This window comes from Erpetoichthys calabaricus, chromosome 3 (assembly GCF_900747795.2).
Source record: "Erpetoichthys calabaricus chromosome 3, fErpCal1.3, whole genome shotgun sequence".
Taxonomy (NCBI): Eukaryota; Metazoa; Chordata; class Cladistia; order Polypteriformes; family Polypteridae; genus Erpetoichthys; species Erpetoichthys calabaricus.
This window is the reverse complement of record NC_041396.2, coordinates 18,883,706-18,908,831: the sequence shown is the minus strand read 5'-3', so window position 1 is coordinate 18,908,831 and position 25,126 is coordinate 18,883,706. Positions and strand designations below refer to the sequence as shown.

The 25,126-nt window shown below is 43.7% G+C and overlaps 1 protein-coding gene across 6 annotated transcripts in view; it reads left to right on the top strand.

The window, feature by feature from the left end:
• LOC114647780 (uncharacterized) overlaps positions 1-25,126 on the top strand; it is a 199,827-nt gene that overhangs the window by 93,058 nt on the left and 81,643 nt on the right. For all 6 annotated transcript variants that reach the window (XM_051924450.1, XM_051924449.1, XM_051924451.1 and 3 more), the window contains 2 exons: positions 3,744-4,070; positions 8,715-8,822. In XM_051924450.1, coding sequence (XP_051780410.1) covers positions 3,744-4,070; positions 8,715-8,822 — 435 coding nt within the window. The remainder of the gene's footprint in view (positions 1-3,743; positions 4,071-8,714; positions 8,823-25,126) is intronic.

The following is a 25,126-nucleotide window of genomic DNA, read 5'->3' as shown; positions in this document are numbered from 1 at the left end:
CCAGCTGGAAGTTGGAGTCCAGTAGTTTCTACAGTACAGGGGATGATTGGTCCACCAATATAATACCACTTTATACCCTAAACCCTAGTCTTTGGGGTCTACCATATTAATGAGAATATCATCTGTTAAAGGGAACTCTCTGAGGCCAGTTACAGGGGATTGGCCTTCACTGAATCACAGCGAGTCACCTTAGAATGTGCTCCTGTGCAGCCATTTAGACCAACTACCTTGAATCTCCCTTCCTTGCCCTGACCTCCTCCCTTCATCCTACTGTAGGTTTATCCATTCTTCTGGATTCAAGTTCAAACTTGTGAGTTCAAAACATACACCATGCAGGTTTTGTTCAGCTGTGTGTTCTTAATTTTGAGTAACAAATTATTGTGACATTTGTATACAGTATATAATAAATATACACTGCCTTGTGAAAGTATTCATCTCCCTCAGTGTTTGTCCTAATTTTTTGTATCACAATCTGGAAATTAAAATAGATTTTCACATGGGTTTTATGTAATGGACTTAACTGTATAGTTTAAATTGTTGAAGTGGAATGAAAAAAAAATCTTGAATATATATGCAAAAAAATGTAAACCTGAAAAGTTGTGAGTACACATGTATTCATTCCCTTTGCTGTGAAACCCCTAAGTAAGATCTGGTCCAACCAATTAACTTCACAAGTCACATTATTAGTTGAGTAGGGTCCACCTGTGTGCAATCAAAGTGTCATATGATGTGTCACATGATGTCTGTATAAAGAGACCTGATCTGAAAGGCTCCTGACTCTCTGAAACACCACTAAGCAAGGAACGTGAAGACCAAGGAGCATGGCAAACAGGTCATAGACAAAGTAGTGGAGAAGTAAAGATCAGGGTTGGGTTATAAACAAATATCCCAAACTTAGAATATCCCACAGAGTACCACTAAATCTATTATAACAAAATGGAAAAAAGATAACACCATTTCAAACCTAACAAGAGAAGGTCACCCACCAAAACTTGCATACTGGGCAAGGAGGGCATTAATCAGAGATGCAACAAAGACACCAAGGATAACACTGAAGGAGCTGCAACTAACCACAGCAGAGATAAGAGTATCTGTCCATAGGACCACTTTAAGAAATACACATCACAGAGCAGGGCTTGATGGAAGAGTGGTCAGAAAAAACGCCATTGCTTAAAGAAAAACATGCTTGGAGATTGCCTAACAGCTTGTGGTGGACTCCCCAAACACATGAAGAAAATTCCCTGGTCAGATGGGACTAAAATTTATTTTTTTTGGCTATCATGGGAAACACCACGTGTATGGCGCAAACCCAACACTTCCCATCACTTAGAGAACACCATTCCCTCAGTGAAGCATAGTGGTGGCAACATCACGCTGTGGGGACAGGAAGACTGGTCAGGACCAGAGGCGTAGGGTTTTCAGAGTCCGGGGACAACTGAAGATTTCGCGCCCCCTCCTGTTTGACAAAATGCAATGGGGAAGGGAAAGAAAATTTTTAAAAATGTATTTAAAATAATAGTATTTTATTTGAAATAGTTTTAAATTTTTAAATATTTTAATTTTTTAAAGCACTTTTATGCGTATATTTTCAAGGTTTCGCAGAATTTATAAAGATAGAACGAAGTAAAATAATTAAGACAACAATGGTAGTTCAAAAATATAATTATGGGTGGGAGTCAAGCAAGTTAGAGTAGTGGAGGGGATAAATTATTGTCTGTTGGGTATATATTTTTATTTATTTTGTAGTGCATTTAAGAATGGAAAACATTTCATTCTAAAATTTCGTAATATCAATTTGGCGCCCCCTGGATGCTGCGCCCAGGGACAGATGTCCCCCCTTGCCCAAAGCTACGCCACTGGTCAGGACTGAAGAAAAGAGGGATGGCACCAAATACAGGGCAGTTCATGAGGAAAACCTGTCTCAGTCTGTGAGAGATTTCAGACTGGGATGAAGGTTCACATTGCAGCAGGACAATGAATAACCCTAAACATACTGCTGAAGCAACACTGGAGTGGTTTAAAGGGAAATGTCTTGGAATGGCTTTGTCAAAACCCACCCCTCAATCCAATGGAAAATCTGTGTGTACGATTTGAATATTGCTGGACACCAGTGCAACCATTGAACTTGAATACTTATGCACATTTAGGATTTCTGTTTTTTGTCTTAATTATTTTTGTGTCACAATAAAAATACTCAAAGTAGTAGGCATGTTGTGCAAATCAACTAGCCCCCCATAAATCCATTTGAATTCCAGGATGTAATGCTGACAGAATAGGACAAACACTGAATACTTTTGCAGCGCATTGTATATAAAGACCCAGTAATGCAAATCAATGTATCAGCTTCTCCCATAAGAAATAAAGATGTTGTTAAGGTGGATCAGGGATCATTCATTTTCATCTTAACACAACTGTTTAACCTAAAAATCAAATGTAATATTGTATAATGCACAATTAAACGAATACATTGAAAAATAAACAAACAATGGCTAATTATTAACAGTTAAGGCAGAAATTGTTCTTGACTTGAGAAGAAGAAGAGATTTGGTTGTTGTGTCTGAAAGCTTTAAGGTGGACTGTATTCAAAATGAAAGGCAATAGAGGATTTTTTATTGTCTCCTCCTAAAAAACATCAAATGTTTCTTGCGACGCTTCAACAGTAGCTAACTAGAGGAGAGCTAAACCAACACGTAAAACCTCACACACACAGCCTTACATTTGTACAATTTATTTATTTTACACTACAGTACTGTTTATTCTGATTCACATCCTTCTTTTTAATCATTTCATTCTCACATACACAGTAGATATTATTACAAAATCAAATATTCAAACAAACAAATAAGAAACTTCAATATGTTTTCTTATTTCAATTCTCTTTTATGAAGACAAGTTTTTTTTAAAAAGTTCAAAAATAAAAAGGCAACAAATTAATATAAATGAGGTAGTGATTAAGAGAACATTTGCAGGTCAGGATGTCACTCTCTCTTGTGGGCAGCTAAGCACATATACATGCGTTTAATATTTAATGTTGGAAAACAATCTTATTCATCTCAAGAATAGGGTATTTCAATATTTTTTTACTTTCTTTGCTTTTTTTGTCCAATTAAAACTCTTTATTTTAGGGTAGAAATGTTATATTAATGAAAAATGTGTTCTTTAATATGTACTACTGTCTCTGTAATTTTTTTATGGTTTCTGATATATGTTGGGGGAAAGCTTAGTAAGACATCCATCCATCCATCCATTTTCCAACCCGCTGAATCCGAACACAGGGTCACGGGGGTCTGCTGGAGCCAATCCCAGCCAACACAGGGCACAAGGCAGGGAACCAATCCCGGGCAGGGTGCCAAATCACCGCAGGACACACACAAACACACCCACACACCAAGCACACACTAGGGCCAATTTAGAATCGCCAATCCACCTAACCTGCATGTCTTTGGACTGTGGGAGGAAACCGGAGCGCCCGGAGGAAACCCACGCAGACACGGGGAGAACATGCAAACTCCACGCAGGGAGGACCCGGGAAGTGAACCCGGGTCCCCAGATCTCTCAACTGTGAGGCAGCAGCGCTACCCACTGCGCCACCGTGCCGCCCTAGTAAGACATTGTCACAGATAATTTATATTTTATAAAAGAAATGATAGCAGAGTGTCTTGTAGTGGGAAGGAGCCCACTCTATATTATTATATGTTGTTTGACTCAGTGGGGCTTAATTGTTCTTTGCTCTTCATTTTTAGGAATCACAAGCCATGCTGAAGTGATTGAAGTAAATGGAGTGGAAGGAGGAAGTGTGAAGATCGACTGCAGATATAAAAAAGGGTTTGAATATAATGAGAAATACCTGACTAATGTTAGATGGACATGGAACAACGCCCTGATCAAAACAACAGAACCCAACACTCTGGTGACGGAGGGCCGATACTCTCTGTATGATAACACCTCAGTGACAGTTTTCACCGTAACCATTAAGGAGCTGCAAATGAGTGATACCAAGACATACTGGTGTGCAGTGGAGAAGGCCCTGGCTGATGACTACACTGAAGTCAGGCTCATTGTCCACCCAGGTAATAATGGCTTCAGATTTATTTGTGAAACAGTCTTGTTTTTTCTTAATATCGTCTTTGCTCAAGTGTAAATTGCTTTCTGTCTCAAAAACTAATTGACACAAAGATTTTGTAATGCCCTATTTGCAATAAAAGTAAGCAGTGAAGATTTAGGATACCTACTCAAGATCTGAGTTAATCCATGGCACTAAGAGATTTGAATTAAAACCTCTAATGATTTAGCAAGCTGAGAGTGTAAACCGGTGGTTCATTTGGGGGTCTTTTTCCAGCTCTTAATAGGATGGTTCAAGGTACAGAAATGATCTTTATCTAAATACACCGATTACGCAGATGGCAGGTAATCAGACTATTGAAGATCCTGCCATGGTGTCAATGTTATGATCACACTCTACAGCTCAGGCCAATAAAATGGCATCTGTCCACTGTCAGAACATCCAGTTTCAGAGCAGCTGCAGCCAATCCTAACAGTACTGTGCACAAGGCAGGAGCCAGTCTTGGATCGTTCTTCACAGAACGTACTCATATGTTTCTAATTCATCCTAACCCACAACTCTTTGAGAAGACACACGAGAAAGAAAAACATACAGATACTGCGAGAACATGTAAACTGTAAGCTTGGCAATCATAGTATCCAGTATTATAATGCACTAGCTGTGTAAGCCTGTGCTGTAAAAAGCCCGGGCTCCTAGAAACCATTGAAATCATCCATCCAATATCCAACCCACTATATCCTAAGCTGCAGGGTCATGGGGGTCTGCTGGAGCCAATCCCAGCCAACACAGGGCACAAGGCAGGAAACAAACCCCAGGCAGGGTGCCAGCCCACTGCAGGGCACACACAAGCACCAAGCACACACACTAGGGATAATTTAGGATCGCCAATACTCCTAACCTGCATGTCTTTGGATTGTGGGAGGAAACCCACGCAGACACTGGGAGAACATGCAAACTCCATGCAGGGAGGACCCGGGAAGCGAACCCGAGTCTCCTAACTGCGAGGCAGCAGCGCTACCACTGCACCACCATGCCGCCCCATTGAAATCATCAGAAAAAAATTGAAATGCAGAGTCGGTGGTTTTGTTTTGCCAACGTGCTTACCCCCCTTGTCTATCAGCTGCTAAGCGAGTTTCTCTCTCCTCTGAGGTTTAGTTTTGCCGATGTGCTCGCCTCACTTGTGTATTAGCGGCTAAGTTTGTCTTTCCTTGGCAGTTTCACTTTGATGATGGAGTCACTTTCTTTCAGCTTCATGCTGTCACCTCACACTTCTTTCTTCTTCCAACTTGTTAACTTGCGGCTGCCTTGCTTGCTCTTTGATCTTCATGCTGCAGCTTCGCACTTCCTGGCCGGACAGACAGACACACACACACAATTCCACGCTTAGACATTTATATATAAGATATAAACTCCAGTATGTCCCATGAATGGTTTTCTTCATTTCCCCAGTCTTCACTTACCTATACAATTCTTCTAACTACACCTTCCAACATTTCAACTCTTCCAACATTTCAACTTTTTCAAGACAAATCCAAGAACAATCTAAAAACCAATAACTTCAGACAGAAATAATAAAGTAATAATCATAATAGTTCACAATAAATGAATGATTCCTCAATTCCAGAGCCTTCTCTGCTCACATAAATAGCCAAAGGGAGGGCACAGAGGTGGTGATGTCAAGGTGGCCCCGCCTCCTCTGGTCTCCACCCACAAAGAACAAGGAGCAGCAGCACATTTAAGCACACAGCATAATTATGGAATTACAGAGGAAACCAAAGACATGAGAAATAATAACTCAAAATTAAGAAAAACTACAATAAAACATAAAATATCCATAACTTGAAACTAATACATAGCAGACAGATTGTTTGCTTTTAAAAAACAAAACAAAACTCTTGACATCTGAACATCACAGAACTATGGAGTGGCAGTTCTGACCACAGTGTCACCTGTCAAGTAATAACCAACATCTAATAACTCCTGTGACCGGGACAGAAGAGTGCAGTTGTCTCGAACATTGGGGCATCAGATGGATGACACCATTTAATAACAACAGTAAATAAAAACAGTACATGATGGAACAAACACAAAGAAAAATATGGCGTAGCAGCCGGATAATGTGGTCTCTCCCATTGGAGGGATATGTGCAGGAACTTCTCAGTAGGTCTGTCCAAGTCAGGTTCCAGTTTCCACAGTCAGACGCCATCTTCTGGGACCATCTGGTTTTTTGGGAAGGGAGGGGTCAGGGCCAGCTCTCGTCCCAGAGTGGTATTGCTTACCTCAGCAGAGCCAAGAAGGAGATCCACTGGTACACATGCGTGACACTCCATGATGTTAAAGCACTGACACTGCAGTAGATAAACACACTGATAAGGCTGTATTTGAAAATATTTTCAAATGTTTTCTGCATCTACAGTATATCATTCCAATGTTTGTGACTGCAGAGTCTCATAAAGCACATTTTTGATTGTCTTCACGGTGTATGCGTTTTAAAGCACCTTGTCACAGTTCCGTCTGGTTGTATATAACTATGAATGAGTGTTTGTTAGTGGTCCCACAACTCATTACAGTCACTCTCCCACAAAAGTGATTGGAAATGAATTATTGCTTTGCGCTCCCCCACCATAACCTATCGTTTATGGGGGAGGAGCGAAATCTTTAGATTCATCAAACATTTCAATCTCTGGTTTTCGATGGATCTCGACGTTTTAGGGTCCCTGATACCGAAAATATTGATATCTTGATGACGGGTGTGTGTCTATGGGTCACAGTTTCTTGAGGGTGGTCCAGAGCTAAATCGGCTGGACAGAAAGTCTCCATATCCCGGATTGTGAAGTCTGTCGGCTCAGACCCAAGAAGGCTCTGATGATGCTTCAAATAACTACTGAGGAAAGGTGTCTGGATACTGGTGACAGGGTGGTATTTCACAATTTTATTGCTTTGTGCCCCCACCATAACCTGTCATCTATGTGGGAGGAGCAAAAGCTTCAGATTCGTCAAAAATTTCGATCTCCGTTGTTCGACAGATCTCAGCGTTTTAGGGTCCCCTGATACTGAAAACATCGACATCTTGATGATGGGTGTGTGTCTATCTGTGTGTGTGTGTGAGACAGTTTCTTGAGGATGGTCTAGAGCTAAAATGTCTGGACGGAAAAACACCAAACTCAAAACTTAAGCCTGTTATGAGATGACGATGTGCTGATTAGTTTTTGAGCCAAATCGTGCAAGAGAAAGAGGCACTCGAGAGCAGGGGTGTCGAACTCCAGGCCTGGAGGGCCACAGTTGATGCAAGTATAACCCTTTTCCTAATCAGTGACCAGCTTTCACTGCTAATTAATTTCTCTTCCCTTCATTTTAATAGTCCTGTTTTTAAGGATTCAGTCCTCTGAATTGATTTGTTTCTTCATTAAATGACAGCCAAACAGAAATGAGACGTGAAACGAGCCGACAGATGAGCAGCTAAACTGGGATTTCAAACTCCAACCAATTTCAACCCAACCAATCTCTTAACAAGAAGCCGATTGTGAATTTCCCCTTGGGATTAATAAAGTATCTATCTATCTATCTATCTATCTATCTATCTATCTATCTATCTATCTATCTATCTATCTATCTATCTATCTATCTATCTATCTATCTATCTATCTATCTATCTATCTATCTATCTATCTATCTATCGATTCTTGCTGTTAGTTAAACCTGTTATTAATTCCACAGCTTGTTGCTGCTCTCATTCTGCCACAGCAGACATTTCCAAAACTGTTAATTTTCTGTTTTTTCTAAGACCATCATCGAGACGTTTTGGTGAACAGAGCAGATCAGCCTTACCAAGACCTTCACTTTTCTTTATTTTCAGATATTGTGTGTTGGACACAGGTGAGCTGGTCACATGGTGTTTCGTTTTGTGTCTCGTTATTGTTTGGCTGCTAATTAAGGAAAAAGAGCCAACTAAAGGGTCAAAGTCAAGCTAATTAAAACTAAGGCAAAAGAAGTTAATTAGCAGCCAAAACTGGTCACTAATGAAGTAGATGGTTAGAATGAAAACCTGCAGCCACTGCAGCCCTCCAGGACCGGAGTTCAACACCCGTGCTCTAGAGGAACCCTCAAATATCGTAATTCAGCAATTCATTATGAATTCTGGGCGTCATGGTGGCGCAGTGGTAGCGCTGCTGCCTCGCAGTTAGGAGACCTGAGGTCCTCCCTGCGTGGAGTTTGCATGTTCTCCCCGTGTCTGCGTGGGTTTCCTCCGGGTGCTCCGGTTTCCACCCACAGTCCAAAGACATGCAGGTTAGGTGGATTGGCGATTCTAAATTGGCCCTAGTGTGTGCTTGGTGTGTGGGTGTGTATGTGTGTGTCCTGCGGTGGGTTGGTACCCTGCCCAGGATTGGTTCCTGCCTTGTGCCCTGTGTTGGCTGGGATTGGCTCCAGCAGACCCCCGTGACCCTGTGTTCGGATTCAGCGGGTTAGAAAATGGATGGATTATGAATTCTTCTTGTCAATTGCTATTGTGATGACCTATTTTAAGATCAGAAAGATCAGCATCAAAGTGGTAAATAATTACTGAACGGTTATAAAACAGTTCAGGTACCTTGGTTCATAGGGCGCAAAACCTACTGACACTAACGTCCAAATTATTTTTGTTTCACTTCAGGTTCATCTTCAACAACCACCACACGCCGTAGCAGCAGCATCACCAGCTTGTTTACAACGGCAGCAACCCCCACAGTGACAGTCAAAATACAAGGAAATACAACCACAGGTAAGATTCTGGGGTTATTAATGAGAGACAACAAATGTGAACACCTAGAAAACAATTTAAAAACCGTTAAAATATTAGAGAAATGTTGGTCCAAAATGAGTGAAATGTTAAACAGAAACTGCTGCAATATTCCTGAGAGAACGTCTGTGTGTGTCTGAGCAACACAAGCTAACATTTACAGAAACAGATACGTAAATGAAGGAAATGACAGATGAAATGTGACCAAAGTGACATTACAAATGTTGTACTGTTGTTCAGTGTACAAGTATACTGTAGTTTGTGGTTTATTTTGAAGCTGTATGATTACCTCTTACTTTTAACATCATCATTATAAGTGTGTGTATGCATTGTGATGGAACCGGGCCATCAGCAAGCCCCAAACTGGATACACAAACAGAGTCCCGGGTTCAAATAGTAGATGGTTTATTAACCAAAAAATACCTGAAAGTAACAAGCACAGGTTCTCTCTCCCTCTCTCTTCCACAATCTAACTCTTCTTACAATTCTCTCCTCTCATCACTGCACTGCCCTCCTCCAGTTGAGTGAATATACTGTATATATATATATATATATATATATATATATATATATATATATATATATATATAAATATACTATATACCGCAGTTATAGCAACGCCGCCCCCCTCCAAGTCGATCTCTGCGGGATCGGTAGCAGGATGCTCCCTCGTCCGCTCCGCTGAGGGCACCTGACGTTTCCGCCCCTTTGCAGAGCAGCCCTCCACCACCTTGAGGCAGACGGGCTCGCGCTGCGCACTGTTGGGAATATCCCGTTTCTTCCTCTGGGTTGTCCTCTTGCTCTGGGGTGCATCAATGGTCTGGGTCCCTATACGGGAAGAAGAGGTACCTCGTGCCATCTGCATCCCTTAGATGCCCGCGAGATGGGTGGTGGCAGACGGGACAAGGCTGTTTGGCAGCCGATTTCTATCAGCTGCCTCCCTGCACGCTCCTCTGCTGCACTGTAAGTCATCGCGGCTGGGTCTCTTGTAGGAGGCAGGGTTGCCTGGCAAGCAGCAGTGACCAATAGTGCCGCCATTGCGCTCCGCCCTCCCCTTTCGTCTACGTCACATACATCACTTACCTGTACCGCCGCATCAGTTAGGCTGAAGGAACCAGCCCCGCGCTGCTTCAGCCACTTGTGGATGACTCCTAATGGCAAGCCGAGCTTCTTCTCCAGCCCTTCCTTTGCTTCCTGCTGGGTCTGAAAAACCCGGAAAAGGGACTGCAGGGGTAGGAGGATACCCTTCAAGTCCTGTCCAGCCCAAAACATCTCAGTTTCCCTTGGGATCCCCTCATCCTCTCCCACCGACCGTGAGCCATCGAGGCCCTGCGTTTCTTCCACATGCCCCTTTGGTGTCTCTTGGGATCAGGGTGAAGGTTCGCCGTCCCCATCTCTACGCTTGTATCAGCAGGGTACCGACGCACATCCTCCACCCCCTTACCTGCCATGGGGAGGAACTCCTGCTCCTCCAACGGGAACATGGCGCCGGGAAGCTCGTCCGGTCTCTCGCCCTGCAGCCGATGTACCGGACCATAGTGAAGACACAGGTCAACCTCGCTCTCTCCAGTGCTCGCTCCGCCATCACGTCACGGACACACGTCTTCGGGCCACCAACGGGTACTCCGCCCCTCAACGTCTAGGAGGTAGGGAGACGCAAACGCGGAAAAACATTCCCGAGACCCTTCACCCCTGGGCCCATCACCTACCTCCTGCTGCAACCCATGATTCTGGCTAATGTGGTGGCATCTGGCAGCTGACTTCTGACTTTCTTTCCTATTTAGCGCGGCGTCCTTAGGACCTTCTTGGTGGTCGTCCTGTGGCTCCCTGCCGCGTGTGCGCTTCGGTGCGCTATCTCGGGGGCGTGCCTTCTGCGCGGCTGTGCTGGGCATCTGCCTCGCGCTGCTGTGCTGGGTCGTTACACAATTTAAACTGCAGGTCCTGGCCCAAAAGATAGACCAGAATCCTGCCGACTACGCCAGTGTAAGAAAGGAGCTATATATGCGCCTGACTCAACACAGACTGGACACAGATGCCACTCATAAAACAAATAAACTATTTATTTTTCTTCAGCGGTAGGGCACGTCTTCCCTGTGTACCCCAGCCATAACACAGTCCCAAGCACAGTACACAAAGTAACTCAAAGCAAAACACTCTTTTTCCTCCACCACTCCTCTCTGGCAACTTGTCCTCCTCCACCCGACTCTGGCCGCTGAATGGTGGTCACTGGCTCCTTTTATTGGGTACCCGGAAGTGCTCCAGGAGCTTGATTGCCGACATTCGGCTGCACTTCCGGGTGTGGCGAAACCAGTGCCCAAAAGGGGCCAGCAGCTCCTGCTGCAGCACCCCCTGGCAGTGCCTGCGGAACCCAATAGGGTTGCACAGAACTCCAATGGAGTGGAGCGGAGTGGTGGCTCTGAGCTTAAGGATCTGTGCTGGTATCCAGAAGGTTGCCAGTTCGAATCCCCATCACTGCCAAAAGAGAGATCCTACTCTGCTGGGCCCTTGAGCAAGACCCTTAACCTGTAATTGCTCCAGGGGGCGCTGTACAATGGCTGACCCTGCGCTCCGACCCCAAGGGGTTTGCTAAAAACTAACAAATTCCTAATGCAAAAAATTGTATAAAGTGAAATGAAGCCCTGGGGGAGTCCTAGGCACCGCTGCAACCCAGGGAGGCTGCCATCTAGCATCCAGGGGGAGATACTGGGTTTATCAATATTGCCCCCCTGGTACATATGGTGCAGGGGCATCCCGGCCAGCCATCCGTATATATATGTCTCACTGCCTTGTCTATCTACACATAGATCTCGATTCACTTCTGAAAGAGGCTTATGTTTGTTTGAAGTGTTTGAATAATGTTTCTGTCTCTAAAATCTCCTGTGTATTTGTGCAACTCTGTGACACAAGTTTTTCTGATGGCAACACGAATTAGATGATCTACAAGTCTCCGACTTAAACTTTAAAGCCGAATAATATCTACATACTTCAATCATACCACCTATGTCCATATATTCGATCTCTTTTTGCTTTTACCTTTTCATCAATATCACATTGAATTTTGATCCCGTGTTTGGACTTACATTGTGACAACGCAACGTATAACTGCCCGTGAGTGAATATCATTTCTTTCTCTCTACACACACTGTGTCTGACAACAGCATTCTCACAAATGAGAAATGATTGAACCGTGTGCATGGCTGTAAATGTTTTAGATGTGGGCAGGACTTTTCCAAATCTTTTTGCATAAAGTCTTGTCTTGCAGGGCTTCAAATTTTCTCTCACGGGATTTCACTTTCACCAAATGACAAATCTTTTAATTCTCGCAGATACGCCTCTTTATTGGGAAGAAACACTACTTCTGCCTGATGGCAACATGAATTAGATGAGCTACAAATCTCCGACTTAAACTTTAAAGCCGAACAATATATTCGATCTCTTCTGTTCCATTATTTCACCGAGTAATCATTTCCGTTTTTTTGCGCTAATATGATCTTTACTATCCTTCTTTTGAGACTTTTGAGTTTTAGTACTTTCATTCTCTGACCTGCTCTGAATGTGTATCACACCAATGTTTTTGAATTCTTTACAAGTTCTACTTTGTCATCTACTCTTTGTCTTTTATTTCTGGTTAAATCTCTTGGCACAAAGTCTCGTCTTGCAGGACCTGAAAGTATCTCTCTGAAAAAGTCACATCTCATCCCAGGATTATTTTATTATGACAGAGAGATGAGTCCCTACTCCATTTCGGATATCTTAAAACATGTTTAAGTTTTATTTAAGACAGCGTTTCTCAACCTTTAAGTATTTGCGACCCGAGTTTTCATAACAGTTTTAATTGCGCCCCCCTAAAGTTTTTTTGAAACACTAATGAAATGTATTCCTATATTTTTTTTGCTGCTGATACATCGCTACAAGTTTAAAATTTTCCTACGAATAGCGAAATTACGGCACATATGGCTAGGGGGGTGCGCCCCACAGATTGAGAACCGCTGATTTAAGATATCTTTAAAAAAGACATTAAATCATTTGAAGATATCTGAGCAGAATGTTCAGGCATCTACAACACAATGTAAAATATCTCAAATATATTTCCAGATATCTCAATAGAGATTCCTGTGCATTTTCAAATATCTCAGATGCATTTCAGGGTATTGGCTGGCCCAGCTCTGTTTCAGCCATGGAATGGCCAAATGGGGAAAGCAGCTTGATGGTGTAGCAGTAGAAGCGTGGAGCCACCTCTAACACCCTCAGGTACCACTCCAGACACTGGAAAAAAGTACAAGACTCTTTTATTTTGTCTTGACGTGCACACAGCACCCTCCACTCCACACTCATATAAACACAACAAATCACCAATACAATACTCTTCCTCCTCGCCCAGACACTTGCCACCCTACCTCCCAGCTCAGCTCAGCGTCTGGGCTTTCCCACAATCCTTTTATACACCCTGACCCGGAGGTGTTCCTGTCCAACAGTCCACAGTTCCTTATTTCTTCCGGGTCAGGGTAAACAGTCCTTTTCTTCACCCCGGGAGCACATCATTTCTTCCTGTCACGTGACCATGACGTACTCCCGGGTTATAGGGCACATGCGAGCCTACGAGCCCCCCTACAGCAACGCCTGGTGGCCCCCAAGGTATCCAGCAGGGCTGCGTATAAAAACTACGTAGTCCATGAGGCCCTGCTGGAACTCGGGGGACGTTCACGCTGTTGGGAGAGCTCCTCCTGGCGGCCTGGGGGTGAGAACCGGAATCGAAAGCCGGCAATCCACCACAATGGATGAGGTCTCCAGGACTCTAAACATATCCAAATCTTATCATGTGATATCACCTACTGTTAAATTCTGCTCCGTACTTCTAAAATTTTTTATTTTTATACTGTATTGAGGATTTGTTCTGTTCTGTGTATTGTATTGTATTGTATTGGCCCCCTTCTTTTTGACACCCACTGCACGCCCAGCGTATCTGGAAAGGGGTCTCTCTTTCAACTGCCTTTCCCAAAGTTTCTTCCATTTTTCCCTACAATGTTTTTTTTGTGGGCGGCATGGTGGTGCAGTGGGTAGTGCTGCTGCCTCGTAGTTGGGAGACCTGGGGACCTGAGGTTCACTTCCCGGGTCCTCCCTGCGTGGAGTTTGCATGTTCTCCCCGTGTTTGTGTGGGTTTCCTCCCACAGTCCAAAGACATGCAGGTTAGGTGGATTGGCGAGTCTAAATTGGGCTTGGTGTGTGGGTGTGTCCTGCGGTGGGTTGGCACCCTGCCCGGGATTGGTTCCTGCCTTGTGCCCTGTGTTGGCTGGGATTGGCTCCAGCTGACCCCCGTGACCCTGTGTTCGGATTCAGCGGGTTGGATAATGGATGGATGGATGTTTTTTTGGGAGTTTTTCCTTCTCTTCTTAGAGAGTCATGGCTGGGGGGCTGTCAAGAGGCAGGGCCTGTTAAAACCCATTGCGGCACTTCTTGTGTGATTTTGGGCTTTACAAAAATAAATTGTATTGTATTGTATTGTATCTTAAAATAAACGGGAAGTCCCATTAAAAAGGCAATTTTAGAGGAAGTAATTTTGAGATATTGTGAAATGCATTTCAGATACCTTAAAGATATCTTAAACAGATATCACAAAATGTATCATTCATGTCTTAAAATGTAAATGAACATATTTTAAGATATCCAGAAGTGAGTTTAAGATATCTTCAAAAGTAAACTGTATTTTAAGGTATCTGAAATTCATTTTGAGGTTTCTCAAACTGTGAACTCAGCTCACCATAGTTTGTATCTCTATGAGTTTGCTCCAGATACTCCAGAGTTCTACCCCATTCTAAAGACACGAGTGTTAAGTTAACTGGTGGCTGTGTACTGGTCGGCGCGGGTGTGTGCATGAGGGAACCCTGCTATAGGCTGGCACTCCGTCGAGGGTTTGGTTCCCATTGCTGGGATATGACCCGCTTCTGTGACATTGAATTGGATGGAAAATAGACAGATGGATAATATACAAAATAACCTGAATGCAATTAAAATGTATGTGGTACCCGGCTGGGGTTCATGCCCGGCCGGAATGCCCAGGAGGACTGGAACACGAGGGAGCGTCCTCCCTGGTTGCTTTGGGGATCCGTGGTCACCGCCAGGGGGCACCCCGATGCCTTGGGAGCCCTGGACCTCAGCACTTCCGCCACACCTGGAAGTGCTGTGGGGAAGAGGATTGGGGACACCCGAAGGACTTCTGGTTACACCGCCAGAGCTTCCGCCACACAGGGGTGTGGCAACAGAAGGTCCTCAGGATGCACCTGGAGTCCATCCAGGGTGGATAAAAGGGGCCGCCTCCCTCCAGTCAGGGGCAAGAGTCGGGTGGAAGAGGACGAAGCTTGGTGAAGAGGAGTGGAGGCGGACCAGAGACTGTGAGAAGGCATTGTGTTGTGGCCAAGGACTTAAGGGATGATTGGTGCTGCGGCACTGGGTTCGTGCACTTCAATGGATGTAAATAGTGTAAATAAACGTGTGTGTGGTGAAACCATCTTGTCTACCTGTCTGTGTCCGGGTTGTTCCCCACAATGTAATAAAAAGAAATACAAAATGGAACCGCAATAATGATCCTATACAAATGTTAATTTTCTATGTCTTGTTTCCACATTTGGGCGGCACGGTGGCGCAGTGGGTAGCGCTGCTGCCTCGCAGTTGGGAGATCTGGGGACCTGGGTTCGCTTCCCGGGTCCTCCCTGAGTGGAGTTTGCATGTTCTCCCCGTGTCTGCGTGGGTTTCCTCCGGGCGCTCCGGTTTCCTCCCACAGTCCAAAGACATGCAGGTTAGGTGGATTGGTGATTCTAAATTGGCCCTGGTGTGTGGTGTGTGTGTTTGTGTGTGTCCTGCGGTCGGTTGGCACCCTGCCCGGGATTGGTTCCCTACCTTGTGCCCTGTGTTGGCTGGGATTGGCTCCAGCAGACCCCCGTGACCCTGTGTTCGGATTCAGCGGGTTGGAGAATGGATGGATGGATGGATGTTTTCACATTTAAAAATTCCATTCAACATAGTATTGGATTAAGCAAATTAATAACTGAAATAGGAACAAGACTCCATAGAGGACTGAGAGTGTCCTGCTGTGTTATTTTTATAGACTGGGAGCCCCACTGCGTAGCTTCTAAAGGTGACCAGTAAGCAGGTTATGCATGGGAAGCAGGCATGAAGTCTCTGTTTATTTAAACGTATCGCTACTACTCCATTGTTGTTTGACTTATCAGTAGCTGAGCTGCAAATAATACGCAGTCTGAGGCGTGAAAAGCTCACTAAGTGTGTTGCTCACACACTCACGGCCTGACAGATATGAAAAAGAAATCATTTACTCAGATGCACAGGCACATACAGTACATGTTCACCCTGACATATACACACACACCCGTGCACTCTACAGTTATACATGTGTGTGACACACACCAGCACGTCTCATCACAAATAGGTATAAGGACAACAGTGTGTTACACCAGCACTCCCATATGCACACATTCCACCCACCTGAGTGTGTGTGTGTGTGGGCTAATTCACCAAAAAGAGCACACACATGCATCCACCAGATGTTTGCAAGGTCTACCAACTGTAGTCATCTAAACGAATGACAGGCTCAAAAGAAAATAAAGTTTGGAGCTCCAATCTGGGCGTCCCCGTTTATTTGAAGGTTGAAACAAAAACAAACACTCAATGGAGTGAAAATAGAAATAAATCAAAACCATCACCATCAAAATAACATGGCTAGAACAAATATGACTGGTTTGTCTGTGTCACAAAAAACAGACATAAGAGTCGTGATAAGGTTTGGGGCAGCCACCCGTATAATTTGGTTTCCTGGCTGTAAAGTTGCTTTCAATAGAAATAGCACTGATGTGCACAAAACCGAGTCCAACAGAGAACTGTGGGAACAGGGAAAAGGTGGAGACTTTTAAAGGGGAAGACAGGAAGTGAAGTCAAGGGGGTCGGGCTCATGAAGGTCCTCTGTCATTGGTGTGAGCCCGGACGTGACATCACAGGGGCCGGAGCCCGCAAGGTCTCCTTCCATTGGCTCGGTCCCGGAAGTGACGTCAAGAGGACCAGGTGGGGTCTCTCATGAATGGTCTGCAGGCAAGGGAGAAAAAGAGTCAGTGCACTCTGCCACATCCTGGTATGTCTCAGAACTGCCCTTACTCAAGCCCTTTAGCTGCCTCCCATGCGCACGTGTGTGACAGTCTGTCATCAGGTGATTGAGGAGCTCCTGAGCTCTGCTCTGGTTACTTGGGTAAGAAGTGATGCCTCCTTCCGGGCAGTTTTGCTTTTTATGGCTCTGGACTGGAAGGGGCGGAGTCAGCTGCCACAAAGGGGTGGAGTTAGCTGCCCTAACTGGGCGGTTTCCATGAACTGCGGAGGTAGAAAGAAGACAAGACAGTTAGTGGTAGAGGTACCACATACCTGGGAGGAGCTCAGAGGGTGACCCTCTGACACAACATGTGCATACACACTCATAAACACACACCTACTGTACATATGTGTGTGCATGAAGAATGCATTCTAATACACCAGCACGCATACACAGGTGCACCCACAGACAGGCCCATGGTATAATGAATCAGCCTGCCTGCACATACATGTACAGGTGCTGGTCATAAAATTAGAATATCATGACAAAGTTGATTTATTTCAGTAATTCCATTCAAAAAGTGAAACTTGTATATTAGATTCATTCATTACACACAGACTGATGTATTTCAAATGTTTATTTCTTTTAATGTTGATGATTATAACTGACAACTAATGAAAGTCCCAAATTCAGTATCTCGGAAAATTCGAATATTGTGAAAAGGTTCAATATTGAAGACACCTGGTGCCACACTCTAATGAGCTAATTAACTCAAAAGCCTTTAAATGGTCTCTCAGTCGAGTTCTGTAGGCTACACAATCATGGGGAAGACTGCTGACTTGACAGTTGTCCAAAAGACGACCATTGACACCTTGCACAAGGAGGGCAAGACACAAAAGGTCATTGCTAAAGAGGCTGGCTGTTCACAGAGATCTGTGTCCAAGCACATTAATAGAGAGGCAAAGGGAAGGACAAGATGTGGTAGAAAAAAGTGGACAAGCAATAGGGATAACCGCACCCTGGAGAGGATTGTGAAACAAAACCCATTCAAAAATGTGGGGGAGATTCACAAAGAGTGGACTGCAGCTGGAGTCAGTGCTTCAAGAACCACCACACACAGACGTATGCAAGACATGGGTTTCAGCTGTCGCATTCCTTGTGTCAAGCCACTCTTGAACAAGAGACAGCGTCAGAAGCGTCTCGCCTTTGGACTGCTGCTGAGTGGTCCAAAGTTATGTTCTCTGATGAAAGTAAATTTTGCAATTCCTTTGGAAATCAAGGTCCCAGAGTCTGGAGGAAGAGAGGAGAGGCACAGAATCCACGTTGCGTGAGGTCCAGTGTAAAGTTTCCACAGTCAGTGATGGTTTGGGGTGCCATGTCATCTGCTGGTGTTGGTCCATTGTGTTTTCTGAGGTCCAAGGTCAACGCAGCCGTCTACCAGGAAGTTTTAGAGCACTTCATGCTTCCTACTGCTGACGAACTTTATGGAGATGCAGATTTAATTTTCCAACAAGACTTGGCATCTACACACACTGCCAAAGCTACCAGTACCTGGTTTAAGGACCATGGTATCCCTGTTCTTGATTGGCCAGCAAACTCGCCTGACCTTAACCCCATAGAAAATCTATGGGGTATTGTGAAGAGGAAGATGCAATACGCCAGACCCAACAATTCAGAAGAGCTGAAGGCCACTATCAGAGCAACATGGGCTCTCATAACACCTGAGCAGTGCCACAGACTGATCGACTCCATGCCACGCCGCATTGCTGCAGTAATCCAGGCCAAAGGAGCCCCAACTAAATATTGAGTGCTGTACATGCTCATACTTTTCATGTTCATACCTTTCAGTTGGCCAACATTTCTAAAAATCCTTTTTTTTGCATTGGTCTTAATTGATATTCTAATTTTCCGAGATACTGAATTTGGGACTTTCTTTAGTTGTCAGTTATAATCATCAACATTAAAAGAAATAAACATTTGAAATACATCAGTCTGTGTGTAATGAATGAATCTAATATACAAGTTTCACTTTTTGAATGGAATTACTGAAATAAATCAACCTTGTCATGATATTCTAATTTTATGACCAGCACCTGTACATTCATAGATATGTGCAAAGCCCACAGTCTGATACACTGGCACACACACTCACGCACATCCACAGGTGTGTGCAGGACCTACAGTGTGATACACCTTATGCATACATGCACATCTGTGGACACATATGTGTGTGTGTACGTATGTAAAGCCCACATTCTGACACAACAGCATGCGCTTACACATGCATTCACAGATGTGTGCAAGGCCCATCACATAGGAATGAAAAATCAAAAAAAAAAGAGATCCCCTTAATATCTGTTTGGTTTGTCTTAGACATCAATGTGATCACAAAGAAAGTAAATGGAGACGTCTTCTTTTGTCTCCTGCTTTTCAGATTTTCCTACTGAGACAAAATACCCCGGTAGTCTAAGAGATCTCAGCAATGTCACACAATGAGCTCAGATTTTCCAAGTAGTGTCTTGACATTTTTTTTTTGCAATAGGAAAGCATTTGCATTGTTTGCTCAGTAATATGCGGTGAAACGTGTGGACGGTTGTTTGTGGTAATTAAACACTTTACTGTGATTACTCAATTCTGAGTAATACAGTTAGTGCCTCTAATTTATATTGCTGTGCTTCAGTTAGATTAAACTCATAAAAGAAGAAAACACATTGGTGGAGTGGTGGTTAAGATTTTGGACTTCAAGCCCTGAGGTTGTGGGCTCAAATCCCACTACTGACACCATGTGATCACGATAAAGTCTCTGCCTCTGCCTGTGCTCCATTTGAAATGTAGCCGATTGTATCTCAAATGTAGTGAGAAGTCAAGCAAAATGACACCTTTAATTGGGTAACTAAAAAGATTCCAATATGCAAGCTTTCGGGGCAACTCGGGCCCCTTCTTCCTGCCTGAAGAAGGGGCCTGAGTTGTCTCAAAAGCTTGCATATTGTAATCTTTTTAGTTAGCCAATAAAAGGTGTCATTTTGCTTGACTTCTTACTACATTCATAATGGCTAACACGGTACAACCCCCTAGTACTCTCTCAAATATTGTAAGTCACCTTGGATAAAGGCATCAGTCCAACGCTAAGCAGCAAATCAGAAATCCTGAAAGAGATCAAAACAAGACTAGAAAGAGATCTCACACATCACACTTTTCAAACCAGAGTGTCAGTTTTGACTCCTTTCACCTCACTTCTATTACCATTTTGTCTAAAGCCATGTCTCCTATGGAATTTTAGGAGAAACATTTATGACAAAGCTGATTCTTACATGAAGCATAAATGAGAATCTCTTTTAAGTCTCATGAGCCATCAAAGATCAACTGTTGAGCAGTAAACATCTCCAGCGGAAAGTGTGAGATTCCAGCTGAAGACACACAAGTGCTCTCCTGAATGTGTATGTAAGGCTTACAGTCTGATGTACCGTCATGTGTACGTGTGCACCCCCTCCATGTAAGGCCCATTAGTCTGATACACCAGTACACACACATCTAATCCCCTGGATGTGTGTGTGTGTGTGTGTGTGTGTGTGTGTGCAAGGCCCAATGATTACCCTTTTGGTTGAGCATGATGGACCTTGAAAGGCCTCTGATTAGATTAATATGAATCCAGGACCTGCCTGTACAAGGCAAACTAGTTACAATTCTTTTATTTCTCCAATTGGAGAGCACAGGCAGGTGAAGTGTATTGCTCAGGGTCACACAGTGTCAGTAGTGGCATTCAAACCTGCAGCCTCAGGGTCTGAAGTCCAGAATCCAAAACCTTAACCACAATGTCACACCGCCCGCCTCTGAGTTAACAGTCAGTGTGAAGATAAGTAGAACTTCACAATAAGGGGATGAAACAAGTAACTTAACGATACCCTCTCAACCCTGCTTGATTTGGGGGTCCAAGGGAATTGTAGCATCAGGCCCAACCTTGGGTAGGTTACTGGTCCCTCTTAAGCTCCTCTGATGCACACACCCAGATCGGCTCAATTTAGACTTGATAGTTAACATTAATATACATGTCTTTAGGATTTGGGAGGAAGACAGGAGTGCCTAGAGAAACGTCCTTGTGGACGTCGGAGAACATGCACACTCCACACAGACAACAACAACTAGGTGTGGATTTGAACTTCGTCTCCTTGTGGCTGCAGCTCCAACAACTCTTCCTTCATGCTGCAAAAGACAACTTGTAGTGAAATACACAAGGACTTGACTTGGTCAATAACAGAAGTGTAAGTGTGAGCTAGGAACTGTGGTCAAATTGTACAAAAAAAAAAAAGGGAAACTGCTAATGAGCAAAAAGTACAGAGCGAAACCACAGGCCTCATTACTAAGCAACCCAAACAAACGTTATCAGGAGCCGAGAATACAAAGTGCTTTGTCAAAACATTTCTGAGCATTACAATATGTGGTAACAATTTTACTGTACTGTAACGTTTGTCGTCGTTTTAAGAGCTGGGAGCACATGAAGTGTGTCTGCCAAAAGCATTCCAACAACTGCTAGGTTTGATGTCCGTGAACTTGTTTAAAATCGTTTGTAAGTAGGGCATGACGTGCAAAACTCACCGTCTCACTAGTTTTGCTTCCTAAGGTTGTAATGTCTAGTCTCGCGTGTTATCAAAGTGTCTCTCTGAGATGATCACGTCTCGATCAATTCGCTCAACCCCCCCTAGAGGCACGCGTTGTGAAGAGGGGGAGCCGAACGCACGCTAAGGAGATGCGGATGGATCAGCTGCTGGCTTTGTTCTCCTGCTGCCGAGGTGCGTGTTCTGCTTGTTACGCTACGCGTCCATCATTTAAAAGCCTGTACAGCAGCTGTCCTTCTGTCTCACTGCCTTGTCTCGTGAGATGTCAAATTGTCTTCCGAGAAGCTCACATCTCATCTCCCTGGTCTCCCTGCCAAGATATTTTTTTTATAATAAAGAGATAAGAAATTAGCAACAAGAGGAGTCCATTCAGTCCATCAAGCCTGATTCTTTAGCTAATAGCTCAGATGTCCCAACATCTCATCCAGACACTTCTTAAAGGTTCTCAAGGTTTCTGCTTCGACTCCATGTCTCGGTACTTTGTTCCAGATTCCTGCAACTCTTTTAATAAAGAAGTGTTTCCTAGCTTCAGTGTTAAACACACTTCCCCTTAATTTCCACTGGTGTCCTAGTGTACGTGATTCACTTGTAGAGGTCCAGCGCCGCTAAGATTCACACCATCTGTAAGACGGTAATTTATTTAATTTTTGGTGGAGATTCCCAGCCTTGGCCCGACCTGCACAAACTCACAAGTAGAGACATGAAGACACACAATGACTAATCCACCACTATAAACACGACAGACAGGTACAAGACAGTCCACTCATCCTAACGGGAAATGATCCAGGGCACAATTAACTTTTCAGATGACACGTTGGACAGGATACACAGAAACACCGATCTTCCGTTGCTCCACCAGGCCCCCCTTTTCAGCTTTCCCGCTGGCCTGTTTCGTCTCCAGCAGCCCCTACTTCCATTTCAGTCATCCTATGTGGCTAATCCCCCTTGGGCTGCTGGTAAATAGAGTTCTTCATACGGCAGCACTGCTACACACTGCTTAGATGAAAGGAATTCCAAACTCCAATGTCTTTGAGGAGTCTGAAGGCTTGGGTTAGGTCCCCACACAGTCTCCTCTGCTCAGGACTAAACTCGCTTAATTCTGTCACAGTAAGACGTGTCCTTAAGTCCTGGGGTTGTTATCACGACAAACATGAGTGATTTGTACTTAAATGTGGGTGGGGACAATTAGGCGGCTAACTGAGTGTCACATTTCTAAACCAATCCAACACCTCATGAAGGCGGGGCTGAAAATAGGGGTGGAGATTTTGAACTATAAAAATCAGAGGTGCTCTTGTTAACCTGGTCTGACAGACAGCAAACTTCTGATTACGATGAACCATCTACAGCTGAGAAATCTCCCAAGAAAAAACCCTATTAGACATTTAAACGTGTGTCATGTGTGTCACATCATACGCTTTAAAAATAAACATAATCCGATGCAAGGGAAAAACCTCACTGTAGCATCAGATTATACATCGGCATTCGACAGCCTCAATGTACAAGTGGTAAACGTGACCGATGTGTTGTCACCTGTGCTGTGTGTGCTCTCTGTTGTTCAGTTGCTGTGAGCTTGAAAGCACTGGCAGCTATATTCATGAAATTATGAACAGCAAAATATGAAAATGATGTGTCACACTCTGTCAAAAGGACTGTCCTTAAGACAGCGGATAACATGGAGCCACAGGAGATGCAGATTTCAGTACTCAACACACCAGAATCAACAAATCTACCTAATGACACCAGTAGATGTACAGATGAGGCTGCACAGCATCCACCTTCTGACTGCCCGTCTAAACAAATAACTGAAGAAATTTAACATTACTCTCTAATTGGAAATGCAATCCTGCCATGACAAAGTGGCCAAAGACCACAATGCTTATCAAAAATCTGCTTGCTGTTATGTCATGTCGTGATGAAATAGTCAAATCGACAGAGAGATGTCCTAGCAGACAGAGACACTTTTCCAACATGTGGAGCCCATTAGCTGCAGTGTCATGAAGTTACTTGGGTTTAAAAGCACTACTGCCCAAATCACTTCCAAAAAATGCCCGCTAGAGGGGGAAAACACTGTCAAAATACCCTGACTAGAATGAAAAAGGGTTGAGATGAATCTTGATGAAATAAAAAGGTTTATTTTCATAAAGGCTATGCAAGTGCCACATCTGAAGAAGCCAAGAACAAAAAAAGAAGTCTGAAAAGGCAAGGTATGATACAGTAAACCAAGTATCAATACAGAATCCAAAAATTGAGGTCGAAAGCAGAGCAGAGGTTCAAAAAATATCAATTGACACAGTCCCAATATGAAATCCAAAAACGCAAGACTGAGTAGGGGCTCCAAATACCAGAAAATTGAAAAGCACAGCAAAATCACAAGAACTCTCCACTCCTAGTGCATTCAATGAACCACAAGGAATCATGGGAAGGCCCTCCCTTAAACAAGGTGGAGGTCCGTTCCTAGTGCTGATGGGCAGGTGGCACCGCCCTCTGTGGGGCCAACCACAAAGCACAAGAGACATAACTAAGGTTCTCTAAGGTTTTCTAACATTCACACAGAAAAATATACATATATATATATATATATATATATATATATATATATATATATATATATATATATATATAGATATAATGTAAAGTATGTCTGTCTGTCTGTATGTCTGTCCACCTTTCACAAGAGAACTACTTAATGGATTTAGATCAAGTTTTTTTCTATAGTTTGCTTGAACATTGTGGTTGATTTTGCTACTTCTCTCATCGCCCTAAGTATCATAGTTTGCTTGCAGTACCAATTTATTTGCACAAATCCGAGACAGAGACTGTGGGCCGAGGGGAGAAGGAAGCGGGGCCCTCCTCACTTACCTGCCAGCCTCCGTTCGAGTTGGTCTACCTCTAGCCACGTGTTGAAGCGCACCTTGCCTCCACTTAGCTAGCGATACCTGTTTGTTCAACAGACATTATCATCTAGAGATTGTTAAGGAGTAATGTTTGATGTTTTTGAGAGAGAGAGATCAGAGCTACGTGTGTTTTAGAGGGTAGCTGCTGATTGGCAGAGATATCATGGCCATGTGCTCCTGTCCTGACAGAGCTGAACATGATCAGATACAGTGCCAGTGTTTGACATTGGAGCGAACCTACCTTCGCTTGGCCAGAATTACTTTTCTTTTTATTTTTTTTATTGATTTTTAAAGTTTGTCCTGTTTCACTACTACGTGGGCAGAGCCACAGGGGAGAGCTAGTAATAAATAAAATAAACATTCATACAATTAAATGCTACACAATTAAACAAGACAGACATGAAACACAACTGTGAACAGCAGTAAATGCTTCCTGGAACATGACATGCGGTGGTCTACATATGTTAGCGTGTGTGTATCAGTTTGTCTGTCTCTTCTGTCACAGCACTTATTACAAAATGTAAATTAATGATTAGGCTTCAGTTCCCTTGTGTTACTGAGCTCCTTAATGCATAACAGTAATCTGAGCTTCTTATTTCCTGTCAGCGTCAGGTTGTTTGTTCCATATCTTTTGCTGTTTCCCTGAAATCCTAGCATTGGTTTAAAAGGCATGGACTGGAGGAATTGGAG